The sequence below is a fragment of the Erythrolamprus reginae genome, chromosome 2 (genome assembly GCF_031021105.1).
Source record: "Erythrolamprus reginae isolate rEryReg1 chromosome 2, rEryReg1.hap1, whole genome shotgun sequence".
Taxonomy (NCBI): domain Eukaryota; kingdom Metazoa; phylum Chordata; class Lepidosauria; order Squamata; family Dipsadidae; genus Erythrolamprus; species Erythrolamprus reginae.
Window position 1 is genome coordinate 27374378 of NC_091951.1, and position 18376 is coordinate 27392753.

Below are 18376 nucleotides of genomic sequence, written 5' to 3' on the forward strand. Positions count from 1 at the left end.
TGTCGCTTTCTGGGGTGACAATTTGCTTCGTGTTTCCCGCACTCTCCTTCCTGGGTCGCCCCCTGCCTCAGGCTAGGTAGCTAAGTGAATGGCTGCCTATCAGCTGTTGAGAAAAGAGGGGGGAGGAAATGGGCCCCCTGAAACTCCTGCCAGTTAGTTATAGTTTATTAGATTTGTATGCCGCCCCTCTCCAAAGACTCGGGGCTGCTCACAATGCTGGTCTTCCTGCCGCTTCCGAGGAGGAGGAAGAGGATGGGAGGGGGGGATATTTGTTTGTTTGTTTGTTTGTTTGTTTGTCTGTCTGTCTGTCTGTCTGTCTGTCTGTCTATCTATCTGTTCTGTCTGGGTTCTCCCAGACCTCAACACCAACTGGAAAAAACAGCCAGACACTCTGGTAAAAGCAAAAGTACTTTTATAGCTGGAAAAAATAAACACAGAGGAAAACCTGTTCTTCCCAACAGACAGGCTATAATACTTTACAGCAGAGTCCTGATGTCCAGACAATACAGCAAGCTTCTTGCTGGCACACCCACCCCAAGGTTTCGGTAGTCAAAGGCACAAACCAGGATTCCAAGACGCCAAAGTTCACAGCTAGGTCCCAAGACTCTCAAAGATAAAACTCCACAAGCCAGGAAGGGTGGGTCTGCCTTTTAGCCTTTCCAAAGAGCACCACACCAAACCCAGCTGTTGCCTCTTTAATGCTGAAAGTACCTAGCCAATTGGTCCCTTCGCTGTGTAGCTCTTCTCTGTCGCAGATCAATTATGGCTTGTGCATTTTCCTCTAAGGAATCCAGGCTGCTTGCTGGGGAGAGCTCCCTCTGGGGGACTCTGGCTGTCCTCCCTCTCCTTCAGCCTGGGATTCCTCCTCCTCGTCTGCCTGCACCTCCTGTTCCTCATCCTCTCCCTCTGAGCTGGAAACCGACAGAAGATCAGCCGTTCCCTGAGGGGCCTCAGACGGAACCACAACACTATATCTATCTATCTATCTATCTATCTATCTATCTATCTATCTATCTATCTATCTATCTATCTATCTATTTATTGTTAGAGTTGAAAGGAACCATGCAGGTCATCAAGTCCAACCCCCTGCCTGAGCAGGAATCCTAGAGCACCGCAGCCAAATGGCAGTCCAATCTCCTCTTGAAAGTGTCCAGAGTTGGGGAGTTCACAACCTCCGCAGGCAGGTTGTTCCACTGGTTGATCGCTCTGACCATCAGGAAGTTCTTCCTTACTTCTAGGTTGAATCTCTCCTTGGTCAGCTTCCAGCCGTTGTTCCTCGTCCGGCCTTCCGGTGCCCTGGAGAATAGAGTGGCTCCCTCCTCTCTGTGGCAACCCCTCATATACTTGTATACAGCTATCATGTCCTCTCTGGCCCTCCTTTCCTCAAGGCTATCCATGCCCAGTTCCCGCAATCTCTCTTCGTAAGTCTTGGTTTCAAGTCCACTAATCATTTTGGTGTAGTCAGTTGGAGCTGGGCACACAGCTTCATTTCCGCCGGTGAAACTGTGTTCCACCCCGTCCTGCCTGCTGCCCACCCCCTGTCCAGTTTGACTACTGGTGTGGCATCCTCATGCATACTGGGGGGGAACCCAATACCCATCGCAGCTGAAAATGGAGCTCAGGAGCCCATTTTCACTGCAGAGCATTAAGACCCCCACAGGGCACCCCTGACATGAGTTACTTCAAACTGGCCACACCGGCCTTGGCCCCCCAAGGTTACGAAAAAAACTGGCCCACAATGAAATCGAGCCTGACACCTTTGACACCTAGGGCAGTATTTCTTTGTCCTGTCTCTCAAGGTCTTTCTTGCATACCATTAGATAGTCCTTGACTACGAGGTTACTATACAACAGGCATTGAAAAAAATGTGATTTATGACTGTTTTTCACCCCTTAGGACTGTTGAAGCCTCCCTGTGATCAAAATTCAGATGCTTGCTAACTGGCACGTATTTATGATAGGTTTCTCAGGGTCAGATAATCCTCTTTTGCGACCTTCTCACAAGCAAAGTCAAGGGAGAAGCCAGATTTGTTTACAAACTACGTTATAACTTCAGATTGTGCAGAACGTGGCTGTGAGAGCCGTCGTGGGGCTCCCTAGATTCGCCCACGTTTCTGCAACACTCCGTGGCCTGCACTGGCTGCCGATCGGTTTCCGGTCACAATTCAAAGTGTTAGTACTGTAATGACCTTTAAAGGCATTGGACCAGAATACATCCGGAACCGCCTTCTACCGCACGAATCCAGCGGCCAATAAGGTCTCCGGGTCCCGTCGACCAAACAATGTCATTTGGCGGGCCCCAGGGGAAGAGCCTTCTCTATGGCGGCCCAGCCCTCTGGAACCAACTCCTCCCAGAGATTAGGACTGCCCCCACCCTCCCTGTCTTTCGTAAACTACGCAAGACTCACTTATGCCACCAGGCATGGGGGTGTTGAGATATTCCTTCCCCCTAGGCCATTACAAGTTATGCATGGTATGTCTGTGTGTATGTTTGGTTTTATAATAAGGGTTTTTAGTTGTTTTATTAATTGGATTGTTACATGCTGTTTTTTTATCATTGTTGTTAGCCGCACCGAGTCTACGGAGAGGGGCGGCATACAAATCAAATAAATAAATAAATAAATAAATAAATAAATAAATACATACATACATACATACATACATACATACATACATACATACATACATACATAGATAGACAGACAGACAGACAGACAGACAGACAGACAAATAAATAAAAACAAGGCAAGAAAGGTCGCAAAATGGAGCAATAGTCACTTAATAACTGTCTCACTTAAGAACAGAAATTTTGGGCTCAAGTGAGGGGGGGCATAAGTTCAGGACTGCCTCTATATCACTCTTCATAAACGGAGGGCTTCTTGCAAAAGTCATCCTCTCCAAAGCTTTATTGCAACTTCTTGCTTACCGAAATAAATTTTGGGCTCAATTGTGGTCATAAGTCAAGAACTTCCCTGCCAGCAGTCTCAGGCTGCTTCCACTTTGCCCTTGGTGCCACTGCTGCTGGGGTTGGGATTTGGGGTGGGTGGAATTTCTCTCGGAAGGATGGAAGGTTGCGTCAACTTTGAGCCTGGTCAGGATCAAACTCCAGGCTGAGGGCAGTGTTAGCCTGCAATATGAACTTTAACCACTGCGCCACCAAATGGCAAAGGTCAGGTGGGGAGGGAGGGGTAGGTGATGGAGGACAGGTGGTCAAAATGGATCCTTGTTGGCACAGTGGCTAGAGTGCAGTACTGCATGCTACTTCTGCTGGTCACCTTCTGCCAGCAATTTGGCAGATCAAATCTCAGTAGGCTCAAAATTGGCTCAGCCTTCCATCTTTCCAAGGTCGGTAAAATGAAGACCCAGATTATTGGGGGTAATAGGCTTACTCTCTGTAAACTGCTTAGAGAAGGCTGTAAAGCACTGTGAAGCGATATATAAATCTATATGCAAAGAAAGAATGGAAGGAAGGAAGGAAGGAAGCAAGGAAAGAAGGAAAGGAAAGGAAGGAAGGAAAGAAAGAAGAAAGAAGGAAAGGAAGGAAGGAAGGAAGGAAGGAAAGAAAAGAAAAAAGAAGGAAAGGAAGGAAGGAAGGACAGAAGGAAGGAAAGAAAGAAAGAAAGAAGGAAAGGAAGGAAGGAAGGAAGGAAAGGAAGGAAGGAAAGAAGAAAGAAGGAAAGGAAGGAAGGAAAGAAAGAAAGAAGGAAGGAAGGAAGGAAGGAAGGAAAGAAAGAAAGGAAGGAAGGAAGGATTGGGTGAGTAGATAAGCCAGTTTGGGAGTGGGGCAGGTTGAAGCACAGACTACTGTTGTAAATGTGGGTGAGCTGCCAAGCACCTGAACTTTGGTCATGTGATGTGTGTGTGTGTATGTCGCAAAGATTGCAACTTCAACACTGTCATAAATTATGTCGCTGAACAAATGGTCATTTATGGCTATACTGTCTTCTTTCTTCTCCCCAATGTTTTTTTCTTTCTCTTTTTTCTGCCTCTCCAGATTCAAGAGCAGATCCACCAAGAGTTAACCACCGTTGTTGGATCCCACCATGATCCGACCTACAGCGATCAGGAGCAGCTGCCTTACCTCCGAGCCACCATCTGGGAGACTTTGCGCTTGCGTCCATCAGCACCCCTAGCTCTGCCCCACATGGCCATCCGTAACACCAGGTAACGGGTTTCAAGCCATGTTTCCCCAAGGCAAGGGTTCCCCATTGCCTCCGCTAGCAGCCTGGTTGCATCAGTGATGGGCTATCAACATTTTTACTACCCTCATAATCTCAGGGCAAGCAAGAGGAACAAATTACATCGCTGAAGCCTTGTCGATATAATTGTTGTCTTCTCTTTTTTCCTCATCCCCTCTCCCAAGCCTGTCTGGTTTCTCCATCCCTAAGGGCACAACCGTCATTCCCAACCTCTATGGAGCCCATCATGATGAGGCCAAGTGGCCCTGCCCGCTGGAGTTTAGGCCAGGTATTCTTATTTGCAAGTGTGTATGTTTGTGTGTGTGTGTGTGTGAGAGAGAGAGAGAGAGAGAAAGAGGAAGAAAGAATGAAAGAGAGAGAGAGAGTGGGGAAGACTGAGTTTATACATCACATTAAGCACAATGAAGTTTGCCTGGCTTTGGGTTAGTGCAGTACCTCTCAACCTTGGCAATTTTAAGACAGATGGACTTTCCAAGAATGCCCCAGGCCAGCATGTTAAGGACAGGGGTGGGTTCCTCTTACTTTCCTACCGGTGTGCTGTGTGCGCATCATGATGTTTCCCTCGCACAATTTTGCTTCCACAGAGGCGTAGAGGGACACTTTTTTTCTGTGCATGTTCAGAAAGCAAAAAAAATGGCCGAAAATTAGGGGAAAATATGGCACTGTGTATAGACTGACAAAGACAGCAACCGGCCCATCATGCACAAATTGCGCAATTGGTGGGCCACTATGGAGTGGTGCACTGGATCGCACCAGTAGAGACCCACCTCTGGTTGAGGACCACCTGTCTTAAAGTTGCCATGTTGACAAATACTGGCTTGTGTGTTGTGTCAGTACAGCTTATTGTGCACTAATCAGTAAAGTACAGTACGTTTCAGAAAACCATAGCTTCAGGCAGTTAAGAGAGATAGCTTGGGAAGACGTCAGTGTGAATTTTAGGATGTTTTAGATGTTTTAGATGTGCAAATGGTGAGAGACAGATGTGCAAATGATGAGAGACAGATGTGCAAATAGTGAGAGACATACTAAGCCATGTTCAAGTTGTTTTGACCAAGCAAGATCAAAACATTCATTCATTCATTCATTCATTCATTCATTCATTCATTCATTCATTCATTCATTCATTCATTCATTCGATTTTTATGCCGCCCTTCTCCTTAGATTCAGGGCGGCTTACAACATGTTAGCAATAGCACTTTTTAAACAGAGCCAGCCTATTGCCCCCAAAATCAGGGTCCTCATTTTACCCACCTCGGAAGGACTTCATTTCATTTCATTTTATTGGATTTGTATGCCGCCCCTCTCCGTAGACTCGGGACGGCTAACAACAGTAATAAAAACAACGTGCGACAATCCAATACTAAAAACTAAAAACCCTTAATTTAAAACCAATCATACATACAAACGTACCATACATAAATTGTGGAAGCCACGGGGGAAAGAATATCTTAATTCCCCCATGCCTGACGACACAGGTGGGTTTTAAGAAACTTGCGAAAGGCAAGAAGGGTGGGAGCTATTCTAATCTCTGGGGGGGAGTTGGTTCCAGAGGGCTGGGGCCGCCACAGAGAAGGCTCTTCCCCTGGGTCCTGCCAAACGACATTGTTTAGTTGACGGGACCCGGAGAAGGCCAACTCTGTGGGACCTAATTGGTCGCTGGGATTCGTGCGGCAGAAGGCGGTCCCGGAGGATGGAAGGCTGAGTCAACCTTGAGCCAGTGATGAGATTTGAACCGCTGACCTTCAGATCTACAGGTCAGCTTCAGTGGCCTGCAGTACAGCACTCTACCTGCTGCGCCACTCTGGCTCATGGGGCGGTGCTGTGGCTCAGTGGTTAAGACAATGGGCTTGTTGACTGGAAAGCTGACAGCCCCTGTTTGAGACCCAAGTGCCAACAAGACAGGATGACTCCCATCCTCACCCCAGCTCCTGCCGAACTTAGCATGGAAATGTCTTCAGCCAGCGCTGGCTCAACGCCCTTCATACAGAGATGAGCCAACCCTATAGACAGCAACAACTAGCAGAGTCAAACCCACAGGGATTCCTTAACCTTTACCTAGTGAGATTACAGGAATAAAGTCCCAAATTGCTTGATTTTATATTGATCTATTGATTGCAGTTAAGCATTTGTGGGGTTTGAATGGAAAGCATGGTTTATTTCTGCCTTGTTTATTTGTTTGTTTTGTCCCACCCAAGCCTTTAACCCAGTGTTTCCCAACCATGAAAACTTTAAGATATGGGAAAGGATTTATTTTCTTCCTATTATCTATCTATCTATCTATCTATCTATCTATCTATCTATCTATCTATCTATCTATCTATCTATCTATCTATCTATCTATCTATCTATCTATCTTATCTATCTATCTATCCTATCTATCTATCTATCTATCTATCTTATCTATCTATCTATCTATCTATCTATCTATCTATCTATCTTATCTATCTATCTATCTATCTATCCTATCTATCTATCTATCTATCTATCTATCATTATCATCTATCTATCTATCTATCTATCTATCTATCTATCATCATCTATCTATCTATCTATATATCTATCTATCTATCTATCATCTATCTATCTATCTATCTATCATCTATCTATCTATCTATCTATCATCTATCTATCTATCTATCTATCATCTATCTCTCTATCTATCTATCATCTATCTATCTATCTATCATCTATCTATCTATCTATCTATCTATCATCTATCTATCTATCATTATCATCTATCTATCTATCTATCTATCTATCTATCTATCATCTATCTATCTATCTATCTATCTATCTATCTATCTATCTATCTATCTATCTATATATCTATCATCTATCTATCTATCTATCTAATCTCTATCACGTCTGTCTAGCTACCTACCTGTCATCTGTCTGTCTATCATCTACCTACCCATCCATCCATCCATCTATCCATCCATCTAATCACTATCATGTCTGTCTATCTACCTACCTGTCAGTATTCCTGTCTATCATCTCTCTATCATCTATCTCTATCAGTCTGTCTCTCTGTCTATCATCTCTATCTCTCTCTCCTCTATCATGTCTGTCTACCTACCTATCATCTATCTGTCTGTCTGCCTGCCTGCCTGTCTATCATCTATCTATCTCTTTATTTGTCATCTATCATCCATCCATCCATCCAGTGAAGGGCTACCAAATTATGACTACCACATTGTGGGCGTGGCTTATGCAGGACACCCTGCATTTTCTTTCAACATCTTTCAGTGCAAATTGGGTGCTCTGGGGTGGAGCTCCATTTTCGCTACCCTACTGCATCCCCCCCCCCCCGGTCTGGGCAGTAGCCCAACCCTGCATCCCTGCATGCCTGCATCCCTGCATCCCTCCCTCCCTCCCTCCCATCTATCTTTCTACCTCTCTATCATATTTATTTATTTATTAATTTATTAATTTATCAATTTATTTAATTTATCTATTTAATTTATTTATTTATTAATTTATCAATTTATTTAATTTATCTATTTTATTTGTTTATTTATTTATTTATTAATTTATCAATTTATTTAATTAATTTATCTATTTTATTTATTTATCTATCTATCTATTTATTTATTGGCCAGCCTTTATTACTTTTCTTATACATAACTCAAAGTGATGAACACATTCAATATTCCTTCCTCCTCTTGTTTTCCACACAACGCAAACCTGTAAAGTGGTTTGGAGCTGAGGGAGAGTGAAAGGCTTAAAGTTTCCCGGTGGGTTTTCATTCCTAAAAGCTGGATTAGAACTAGCAATCTCCTGGTTTCCATTCTGGGGCCTTCACTACTAGACCAAACTGCCTGTCCTTGTTAAGCTGACTGATTTCTTACTTCTGTCCAGAGAGATTCCTGGAAGGTGACGCCTCTGTTGAGGCCCGGCGGAATCTGGTGCCATTCAGCTGTGGGGCGCGAGTATGCCTGGGGGAAACCCTAGCTCGCATGGAGTCGTTCCTCTTCCTTGCTTACGTCCTTCGAGATTTTCAACTCTTGCCTGCGTCAGCCGGATGCCTTCCTGACCTCAGAGGGTCATTTCGGTTCCTTATTCATTGCAAGCCCTTCCGGGTGAGGCTGGTACCCTGGGTGAGGACCCCAGAGCCTGAAAACTGAAGACTTTCCCACCCTTCCTGCTGGCCAGGAAATGGAAATTGTTCACCTGCTTCCTGTTAGTATGATCTTATTAATGCTCACTGTCATGTTATGGAGGCCTGTTTCCAGTAGTGGGTTCTAAATCCCGTTGCTACCGGTTCGCTCGTGCATGAACGGAAACATCCCAGGCGGTTGGGCAAAGCCTCCTGCCACTGCCGCTACTAGTTTGCAGGACTGGGAGCAACCCACCGCTGCTTGTTCCCCACATTATTATACAGTGGTACCTCATCTTACGAACGCCTCTTCTAACGAACTTTTCGAGATACGAACCTGGTGTTTAAGATTTTTTTGCCTCTTCTTCCGAACTATTTTCACCTTATGAACCCAAGCTGCTGCTGCTGGGATGAAGGGGTTTCTTTTTTCCTCTTTTTTGAAGAAAGAAAAGGGAGGGGCGGCTTGGAGGGGGAAAGACTTTGCAAAGAACAGCCTGCTTGCAGAGGCACTGAAAGGGTGTCTTTTGAAGAAAGAAAAGGGAGAGGCGCCCCCCTTGCCTTCCTTCCTTCCCACTCACCCTTTAGCCTAGCCTTGCTTCTTCCACCCGCCCCCTTTAGCTGCTCCTCCCTGCCCTCTGTTCGCCTCCCTTCTAAAGTTTGGGATTTTCCTGAAGGATTTGCAGGCATTATTTGCTTTTACATTGATTCCTATGGGAAACATTGTTTCCGTCTTACGAACTTTTCACCTTACGAACCTCCTCCTGGAACCAATTAAGTTTGTATTATGAGGTACCACTGTAATGAGTTTGTCAGTAACTAAATTTCAAATCTATGTGCAATCCTTGTACTTGATAGGTTTGAACCAGTTCTTATCAGACTCTACTTTCCTCATGAAGAACTTGCTTTGTTATTTCAAAGAGCTGGAAACATTAATCAAAGGAACTTCTAGTTCCTGAAAACATTACTCAAAAGAGTTACCCCTCTGCAACTCCCATCAAGATCCTTACTCCCCCTCCCTTATTTCTCTTGGCAAGTTTAGTTATGGAATGGAATGGAATGGAATAGAATTAGAATAGAATAGGAATAGCGGATGGGATGGAACAGAACGGAATAGAATAGAATAGAGGATGGGATGGGGTGGGGTGGGATGGAATGGAATAGAATAGAATAGAGGATGGGGTGGGGTGGGGTGGAATAGAATAGAATAGAGGATGGGATGGGATGAAATAGAATAGAATAGAGGATGGGATGGGATGGAATAGAATAGAATAGAATAGAGGATGGGATGGGATGGGATGGAATAGAATAGAATAGAGGATGGGATGGGATGAAATAGAATAGAATAGAATAGAGGATGGGATGGAATAGAATAGAATAGAGGATGGGATGGGATGGAATAGAGTAGAATAGAATAGAATTCTTTATTGGCCCCAGTGTGTTATAAGGAATTTGTCATTGGTGCATATGCTCTCAGTGTACATTAAAAAATGTTCTCAACTTTCAGCAATGTAACCATTCAGGGATGGATTTTAGGATAGGTTTAAACTACAGGAGGTCTTCATTTTTAGCAGTGTCCTGATAGGGACACAGTGGCTTAAATGGTCAGGATGCTAGGATGGAGGTTAGGAAGCCCGTGTTCGAGACCCAAGTGCTGCTATATGGCAAGCTTGAGCTCCCATCATTTGCTCCAGCTCCTGCTGGGGACATGGAAGGAGTCCTCAACTGGGCATCCCCCTGGGCAACGGCGATGTCACCAGATATGCCTTTCAACCTGGAAGCACGTTGGTGCTTCTGACATGAGCGAGAGAGAGAGAAAGAAAGAGGGGGGGGGGAAGAGAAAGAGAGCAATACAAATCCAATCAATCAATCAATCAATCAATCAATCAATGTCAATCCCAATAGCCACATTTAATAATAATTTGCAATTATCATGGTAATGAAAGAAAACCGATCCATATGACTTTCCATCCTAGAGACATTCTGGAAGCCATTAAAGGCTCTTCCCCGGGTCCCGGCAGACGGCATTGTTTCATCAACGGGACCCGGAGAAGGCCAACTCTGTAGGACCTAATCGGTCGCTGGGATTCGTGCGGCAGCAGGCAGTCCCGGAGGTATTCTGGTCCGATGCCATGTAGGCTTTATAGGTCATAACCAACACTTTGAATTGTGACCTGAAACTGATCGGCAGCCAGTGCAGGCTGCGGAGTGATGACGAAACATGGGCATTTTTGGGAAAGCCCATGATTGCTCTCACAGCCGCATTCTGCACGATCTAAAGTTTCCGAATACTTTTCAAAGGTAGCCCCATGTAGAGAGCGTTGCAGTAGTCGGACCTCGAGTACCATTTGTTGGGGGTCAAGGGAAAGGGAGGGTTTTGCTTCTCTTTCTGCTCAAGATCCCCATGTACAATTGGTGGGCCACTGTGTGACACAGAATGCTGGACTCGATGGGCTTTGGCCTGATTCCGCATGGCTCTTCTTATGTTCTTATGTATTCAGTTGTAAAGCAGCGACCAATTTTAAGTTGTTTCCTATCTAAGTGGCCCTTAAAAAAAAACAACCAAACCAAAGTTTAAAGAACGGCACTAGTCCTTTCTTTTTTTAATATTTGATTTTTATTTTAAACATTATCTTTTCCCCACGTCTAAAAATAACTTTTCCCCCAAGCACTAAAAATAACTTTTCCCCCAAGCACTAAAAATAACTTTTCCCCCAAGCACTTCTTTTATAAAAGAGTTTTATCCCCCCCTCCACTTTATAAAGAAACAATACTTTACAGCTTGCCTTTCCCTCCCACCCAATCTGTGCAAATTTCCTGCTCTGCCTCAAGTTGTAAGAGAGCCCTTCAACATCCCTTTAATGTCTGGTAAGAAGAAGAAGAAGAAGAAAAAAAAAACTTTCTTATGAAATCTTCCACCTGCTTCTAATACCAAGTGGCTTCTCTGGACAATTATCATAGTCCCAGAGAAGCACCATTCCCACATCGTATTGAACCAAATTGATAAAAAATCTGCTTGCCTCATCTTTACTCAGTTCGAACAAAAACATTTGCCCAAGGTTTATATTGTAAAATATATATATATATATATTTTTAAAGTCACAAATATGAGACCCAAAAGGTACTGTATAAGCCACATGAAACTGGGCTTGTGGAGGATGATGGACAGATTAAAGGCCTTGCTTGGGTCACAGATCAAACTCTCCTTCAAATCCCATGGTCTGCTCTCCAGGTTTTCTGTCCTCCTTGCATTGCTGTCTTGGAGACCGTCCCTTTAACATTCGCCTTCAGCTGCGCCTTGTGATCAGATGGCAGCGGAATGGTGGTTGGTTGCACAGTCCACCCGATGTTTATAGACTCAATCCGGCTTTTTAAATCCACCTATCGACTCCTTCCCAAGGACCTGGGCTAGGACTTGATAGGTGGACTAGAATGCCAGTCTAAACTTCTGGACCAACTGTAACATTTCCACATTTCGAGAGAAGCAAAAGAATACTCGGTGATGTAATCAGTGGTTTGGGAAGACTGGAGGGAAGTCTGATTAGCTAAAACTATTTGAGAAAGGGAAAAAATCACGGAAATTAGGATTTTATTAGCATCTCCCGCTGTTCCACTTTGCAAGTGTATAATCTTAGCACTGTCTGGGTGCAGTTAGGACTCTGGAGTTCTTGGTGCTGTTTTCTTACAGATGTTTCATTAGCAAACTAGGCAATCTTCTAAGTAAACTAAACTAGGTAATCTAAACTAAGTAATCAACGCTAGTTGGTGCTACCTAATTTGGTAATGAAACCGCTGCAATAAAACAACCAATCATCAAAGACCCCACAGTTCAATCCTGAACGACAAACATTATCTTCTATCAGTACAATCAGGATTATTGGCATTCGACTTTTAAACAAATCTGGGACTTGTGTTTTTGAAGTCTGTTGTTTGTGCTAGCTTATTAATAAATTAATCATTAAAAAGTATGCTCCTAATGCCTCATTTTGATCTCTTTTAATCTTTCCAAGGAAGTCTGTCTGGTTCGCTTAAAGAGAGTCAAGAAGTGAACAAGATGTTTAGAAAATCAAACTGGGAAGTCACTCCCACATCTGGATTGCATTTGCCTCTCTTTGATTTTAGCCTGAATGTTCTGGCTAATCCTGACATTCACCTCAGCTCTTCTCTAACTCCAGTTATATCACCCATATCTCTCTTTAATACTGGATGGACTTAATCCAACCCACAAAGGCATCACATTAGGAAAGGAACAGTGGTTCTTCAAACGTTTGGCTCAAATGACACTTTTCCTATTCTTTGAATAATGTCATGGTCCCCAGAAAAGACCTGACTGTTGTTTTACATAAGTGTCTCACCAGGTAGCAGTCCCAAATTGGATCCATTACTCTCAAACAGAATTTACATATTATTTCATTAAAACCCTGGAATATGCCCAAATTACCAGCTTGGGGGTAACTGTCCCCAGTTTAAGAACCACTGCAATACCAAATACCTTTATATCTTACAATTATAAAGTTTCAAAATACAATTATCCACCTATAAAATGCCCAATCAGAAGGTTTTATGTACTGCTAAGAGGCAGAAAATTGCTCTTATTTTCTGAAAGAGCCTACTTGGATTTGGGCCAGGCTTTTTAAACAAATCCTTTACTGTTAGAGAACGTTTAGAACGAAGAGAAAATAATTTACTCTCATCACTGTAAAATGCTAGATTTCTGTGTGCTGGAATTTCTTGAAAAGGTTTATAGAATCATAAACTCAGCTTTTAAGAGAGAATTAATCCCAGTTTGGTCCCTGAAATCTCTTATACATGAGAGGAAGGGTACATAATTTAGGAACTGGCCTGTTTATTTTTCAGGGTATTATTATTATTATTATTATTATTATTATTATTATTATTATTATTATTGTGAGGACAAGAATGAATTGGAGATTTTTCCAATTTTCTCCAGTTCTTTTTCCACCCTGCAATTTTTCCCCCCCAGTTTGGTTCACACCAGTGCCTTTCAGTACTAATCATTTACGCATAGGTGGGAAAGTTTTCAGAGCGAAAGTCAAAAAGGTTACGGATGGGAGAACAGTCTGTGGCTTGAGTTCACCAGGTTTCATCAGGGAGGAAAAGGAATGAAAAGAAAATCAAACCAACATTAGAAGTGCTTTTATCACCAACATACTTATGACTTTAACTCCATTTTGAATGGCATTCGCAAGAGGAGGAAAATGGAGCCTGGGTTGGGAATGAGGCTAGAGAGGGAAGGGAAAAGTCTTTAGCAGGTGAACTGACGAGAAGCAAAAGGGGTCATGGAGGAGAGATTTTGGGTCAGAATCAGAACTTCACTGTCATTGCAAAGTCATTGATTCCCCGAACCAGAACTAAGAGACGGGAAAGGATTCGGGTTTTGTTGGCTGATGTTTTGCCAACAGATCTGACTTCTTGGCTCTTTTGAAACAAAATAAAAATACAAAATCACAGGTAGTCCTCAACTTACAACCATTTGTTTAGTGACCATTCAAAACGACAACACCGCTGAAAAAAAAAAAGGATTGACAGCCAGTCCTCCCATGGGAATCAAAACTGGGTGTTTTGAACCAACTGGCTTGTGTCTATGACTGACGGCTGCAGGATCTCGAGATTCCCATTTGTGGCTTTCCGACAAGAAAAGTCCATGGGGTGAGCCAGATTTGCTTAACGACCTCGCAATTCGCTTTGATTCATTGAATAACCGTGATAAAATTGGCCGTGACTCAACAATCACCTTGCTTAGTCATAAAAATCCTGCTCCCAGTTGTAGTTGTACGTTGAGGACTACCTATGTTCAGATGAATTGTTTTCATCCTCTCAACCTCTATCTCTCTCTCCTTTTTGACTGAAGTGGGTTTTCTCAGGTCTCCAAAGGTGGGTTTTCTCCCTCCTCTTTGGTTTCAATGCATTCCTCTTTTTTTCTCAGAATGGGCTGAAAAAAAGCAAAATCAAGGCCAGAGCTGAGGTATTCCTGTTGCAATAGGGGTCATGGCTGGGATTTTCCGCCGTTGTTGCTGCTTTCGCCTCCACCGCGCTCTCTCTCTCTCTCTCCCCGTTAGTCCATCCCGTGTCCCGCTCAGGACCGCTGCAACAGGTGGAAGCTGCTGGGCCTCAGTTTCATCTCGGTGAAAGGAATGGAAAACTCGAATCCTTTCCAGTTGAACCAGTTGACGCCCTGGAATGGAGGAGAGAGAGAGAGAAATTGTTAAGGAGTGCGCAGAGTAATCTCTGAGTAGTCAAAGATACATGTACACAGAGGAAACGTGGACGTCTAGCAGATACCCAGCTGGTAGCTCAGAGACACTAGTAATAATTCAGTAATACAATTCAGATACATTAAATGTATAAAATATAGTTACTTTGGCAAATATCTCAGTCAAGAACAGTCCTGTTAAATCAGAATATGAGGAACTGAGGTGCTGCAAAGTCCCTGAAAGGAACGAGGTCTTCAAAGGGACTTAAAGCAACCCAGCCGTGTGGAGTCACTCACAAACGTAAATCCTAGAAAGAAAACTTGGACACATTTCTCTCTGGGTGAAATGACACAGTATTGAGCTGTGCACCTCCTTTTATTGGGGGGCATATGCAAATGGGATAGATTATACGTACATGTCAAGTGATATACAAACATCCAATAACCTAACTCTAAGATATGACACAACTTCCGAGTCCTTCCCATCTCCATATGGCACGTAACTAGTTTCTACTGAACAAATGTCTCTCATGGCCAATTTCCTGGGCCCCTTTGTTGTTAATACGGCTATCTCCTGTTTACCATAAAGCAAGGTCTTTTATCACAGCCTTCATCCTGTTTACATTCTTGTTATTCGAGGAGAGTTGCTTTGAACCGTTTTATGGCCAGTCACTTCCTAAGCAGATTTTACCAGAAATGCAGACTCACTATGTGACCTTTATGTACAGTCCTGTTTTGGCTAATGAAGTCAGAGTGTATGAGGCATTTGTTGTTAGAAGTCCAGATATCAAATCCTATCCTAACATGCTATGGCAGCTACAAGGAACAAACTTCCAGCAGACGTGGTTGATAAATCCACAGTAACTGAATTTAAACGTATTTTATCCATCCTAAGATAAAATACAGGAAATAGTATAAGGGCAGACTAGATGGACCATGAGGTCTTTTTGTGCCATCAATCTTCTATGTTTCTCTGTTTCTATTGGTCAATACAGTGGTACCTCTACCTAAGAACGCCTCTGCTTATGAACTTTTCTAGATAAGAACTGGGTGTTCAAGATTTTTTTGCCTTATCTCAAGAACCATTTTCCACTTACAAACCAGAGCCTTTGAAACTGTAACCGTAAAAGGCAGAGAGAAGCCTCCGTGGGACCTCTCTAGGAATCTCTTGGGAGGAAACAGGGCCAGAAAAGATGGTGAGAAGCATCTGTGGGACTTCTCTAGGAATCTCCTGGGAGGAAACAGGGCTGGAAAAGGCATGGAGAAGCCTCCCTGGGGCCTCTCTAGGAATCTCCTGGGAGGAATCAGGGCCTCCACCTTCCCTGTGGTTTCCCCAATTGCGTGCATTATTTGCTTTTACATTGATTCCTTTGGGAAAAATAGCTTCTTCTTACAAATTTTTCTGCTTAAGAACCTGGTCACGGAATGAATTCAGTTCGTAAGTAGAGGTATCACTGTACATATACAAAACTATAAGCCCTACTTTTTCGGCTTACAAATAGAAAAATTTGATTAAGAATTTGGCATTTGATATTATATTGTATTGTATTTTAATTTGAGGTAAGTGAATTGGAATCTCTGTAAGGTGTGAAAAACAATAAATAATTTATACCCCCCAAACAAATACATAAACCATCGTTTGAACACACAGTTCCTACTACAGCATTGTCACAAAGACAAAAGAGAAATAGCAGAGAATTGCCAAGAGAGAGAGTCAGGCTTCTAGCTCCCCCTTCTGGCAATCCATAGCACTAGCCCTTAAAGCAATAGTGTTCTATTACATGTAAGCATACATTGTTGGTTTGTGTTATATATTGCCAAACCCAACTAGTTATGTACATAGTACTAACAGAAATGCAAAGCCGAATCTAGACTCCTCCCCATATCAGTGAAAGAGAGATCAGTGAGATCAGTGAAAGAGAGAGAAAAACTGAGGTGAAAGTGTTTTATATGGGTAGTCCTTAACTTACGACCACAATGGAGCCCAAAATTTCTGTTGCTGAGGGAAACATTTGTTAAGCAAATAGTTCTGGCCCAGTTCCTGCCCCAAGGACTGTGGATGGGGGGGAGACATCCACATGCTGCAGGCCTGTTTTGCCCCCGGTGGAATCTGATGATGAAGGCTCCTCTGACCAAGAAGACATGAGTGACAGGGAGGAGGAGAGTGTGGCAGACAGCTCAGAAGGAGATCAATTATCTAGCTCCTCCTTGGATTCAGAACAAGAGTTAATGATACAGCCACGCATGCGGAGAGCGATGCATAGGCAGCAACAACTGAGAGATTATTATCAAAGAAAATGAGGCCACCTGTGGTTGGGTGGGGCTGTGGTAATTAGTGAGGCTGCTATAAAGAGCAGCCTGTGGGTTTGGCCATTGTGGAGGATTATCTGATCCTTGTGTTTCATGACTGCTTTACTGACTTTGACTTTTTGTGTGCTGATTTTCCCCAGCTTTGAAACTAAACCAGAGCAAAGTGTGTTTCACTTTGTGAAAGAAGAAGGACTGTGAATTGCCTCACAGCTGCAAGCTAAGTATCACAGGACTGATAAGGGACTTGTACAAATTACCAGTTTGTTTGGAGACAGTGCTCTTTGCTATACCAAAAGAGGGCTTAGTTCAGGTGAATTTTCATTATAAAGAACATTGTTTTGAATTTTCAAACGTGTGTGTGTCTGAAATTTGTACCTGTGAATTTTTGGGAGGATTCTACCAGAGAGCCCGACAGAACAGAAAATGTTGCCCCATTTTACGACCTTTCTTGCCACAGTTGTTAAGGGAATCACTGCCGTTATTAAGTTAGCAAGACGGTTGTTAAATGAATCTGGACTCCCCCATTGACTTTGCTTGTCGGAAGGTCGCAAAAGGGGATCACATGACCCCGAGACACTGCAGTTTTCATAAAACTCGGATGCAACTGACTCATTATTGAGCTGAGGGCTATGTTGTCTCTTATCTGATTGCTACTTCGGCAGCGTCTCTTCGCTCCGTCTCCCAAGGTCTTTCCCACATACCATTACATCCTCCACCCCCCAAGTCTTTGGCTCCATTCTACCTGCCCGTTGGGGGGTTACCTGGTGATCACGGTTGTTAGCATAGAGCCCATTGAGGTTGGTGTAGTGGCAGTTGCGATACCACCATGCCCCACGGTAAGAGATGGCACAGGGGATGATGACCCGGTTTGGATCTCGGTCCCGAGTGGAGAAAACACTCCCTGAATGGTAGCTTAAGGCATCGCCTGGGTGAGAGAAAAAAATGGGAAAGTGAGAGTGGAAAACAACCATAGTCCTCCCTCCTGAATTTTTGGCTGCCCACAAAGAACTCTCAAGAATGATCTTTCTTGTCTATGTGGATCCCTTCTGCTTACAGGTAGTCCTTGATTTACGATTGATCGAAGTTATGATGGACCTCCCAAGAACTTCTTACAACCCATTTTCAGAGTAATAATGGCTGCAACTCCCCAAGTCACATGATGACATTTTGGATTTTTGGCCAATAACCGTTGGGGTGGGGGTAGGGGAAAGTTCAGGGCTTATGTAGAATCCAATCTCCAAAGCTTAGTGAGATGTTTAGAGCCAGATTTCACCAGGTTTGTGCCCTGACAAGCGGAGTGGCTGTGGGTTTTGCCTCCCAAGGACAATTCCATCTGTCCATCCATTACCCTGGGGGGGATTATTGACCCCCTCGGAGAATTTCCACAACTTTTATTTATTTATTGTTAGAGTTGAAAGGGACCATGCAGGTCATCAAGTCCAACCCCCTGCCTGAGCAGGAATCCTAAAGCACCCCAGCCAAATGGCAGTCCAATCTCCTCTTGAAAGTGTCCAGAGTTGCTACCCTTGCCAGCTTGGTGTCATCTGCGAATTTGATTACT

At 43.5% G+C, this 18376-nt stretch overlaps 2 protein-coding genes across 3 annotated transcripts in view; one reads left to right on the forward strand and one right to left on the reverse strand.

The window, feature by feature from the left end:
- LOC139159272 (steroid 21-hydroxylase-like) overlaps positions 1–9414 on the forward strand; it is a 23229-nt gene extending 13815 nt beyond the window's left edge. The window contains exons 6-8 of the mRNA XM_070736606.1: positions 3994–4163; positions 4363–4466; positions 8057–9414. Coding sequence (XP_070592707.1) covers positions 3994–4163; positions 4363–4466; positions 8057–8322 — 540 coding nt within the window. The 3' untranslated portion in view covers positions 8323–9414. The remainder of the gene's footprint in view (positions 1–3993; positions 4164–4362; positions 4467–8056) is intronic.
- Positions 9415–13433: 4019 nt separating this feature from the next.
- Positions 13434–18376, reverse strand: part of LOC139163009 (tenascin-X-like) — a 178364-nt gene continuing 173421 nt past the window's right edge. For both annotated transcript variants that reach the window (XM_070743897.1, XM_070743898.1), the window contains 2 exons: positions 17577–17740; positions 13434–14487 (listed from right to left, as the gene is read on the reverse strand). In XM_070743897.1, the coding sequence (XP_070599998.1) occupies positions 14389–14487; positions 17577–17740 (263 nt within the window). In that variant the 3' untranslated portion in view covers positions 13434–14388. The remainder of the gene's footprint in view (positions 14488–17576; positions 17741–18376) is intronic.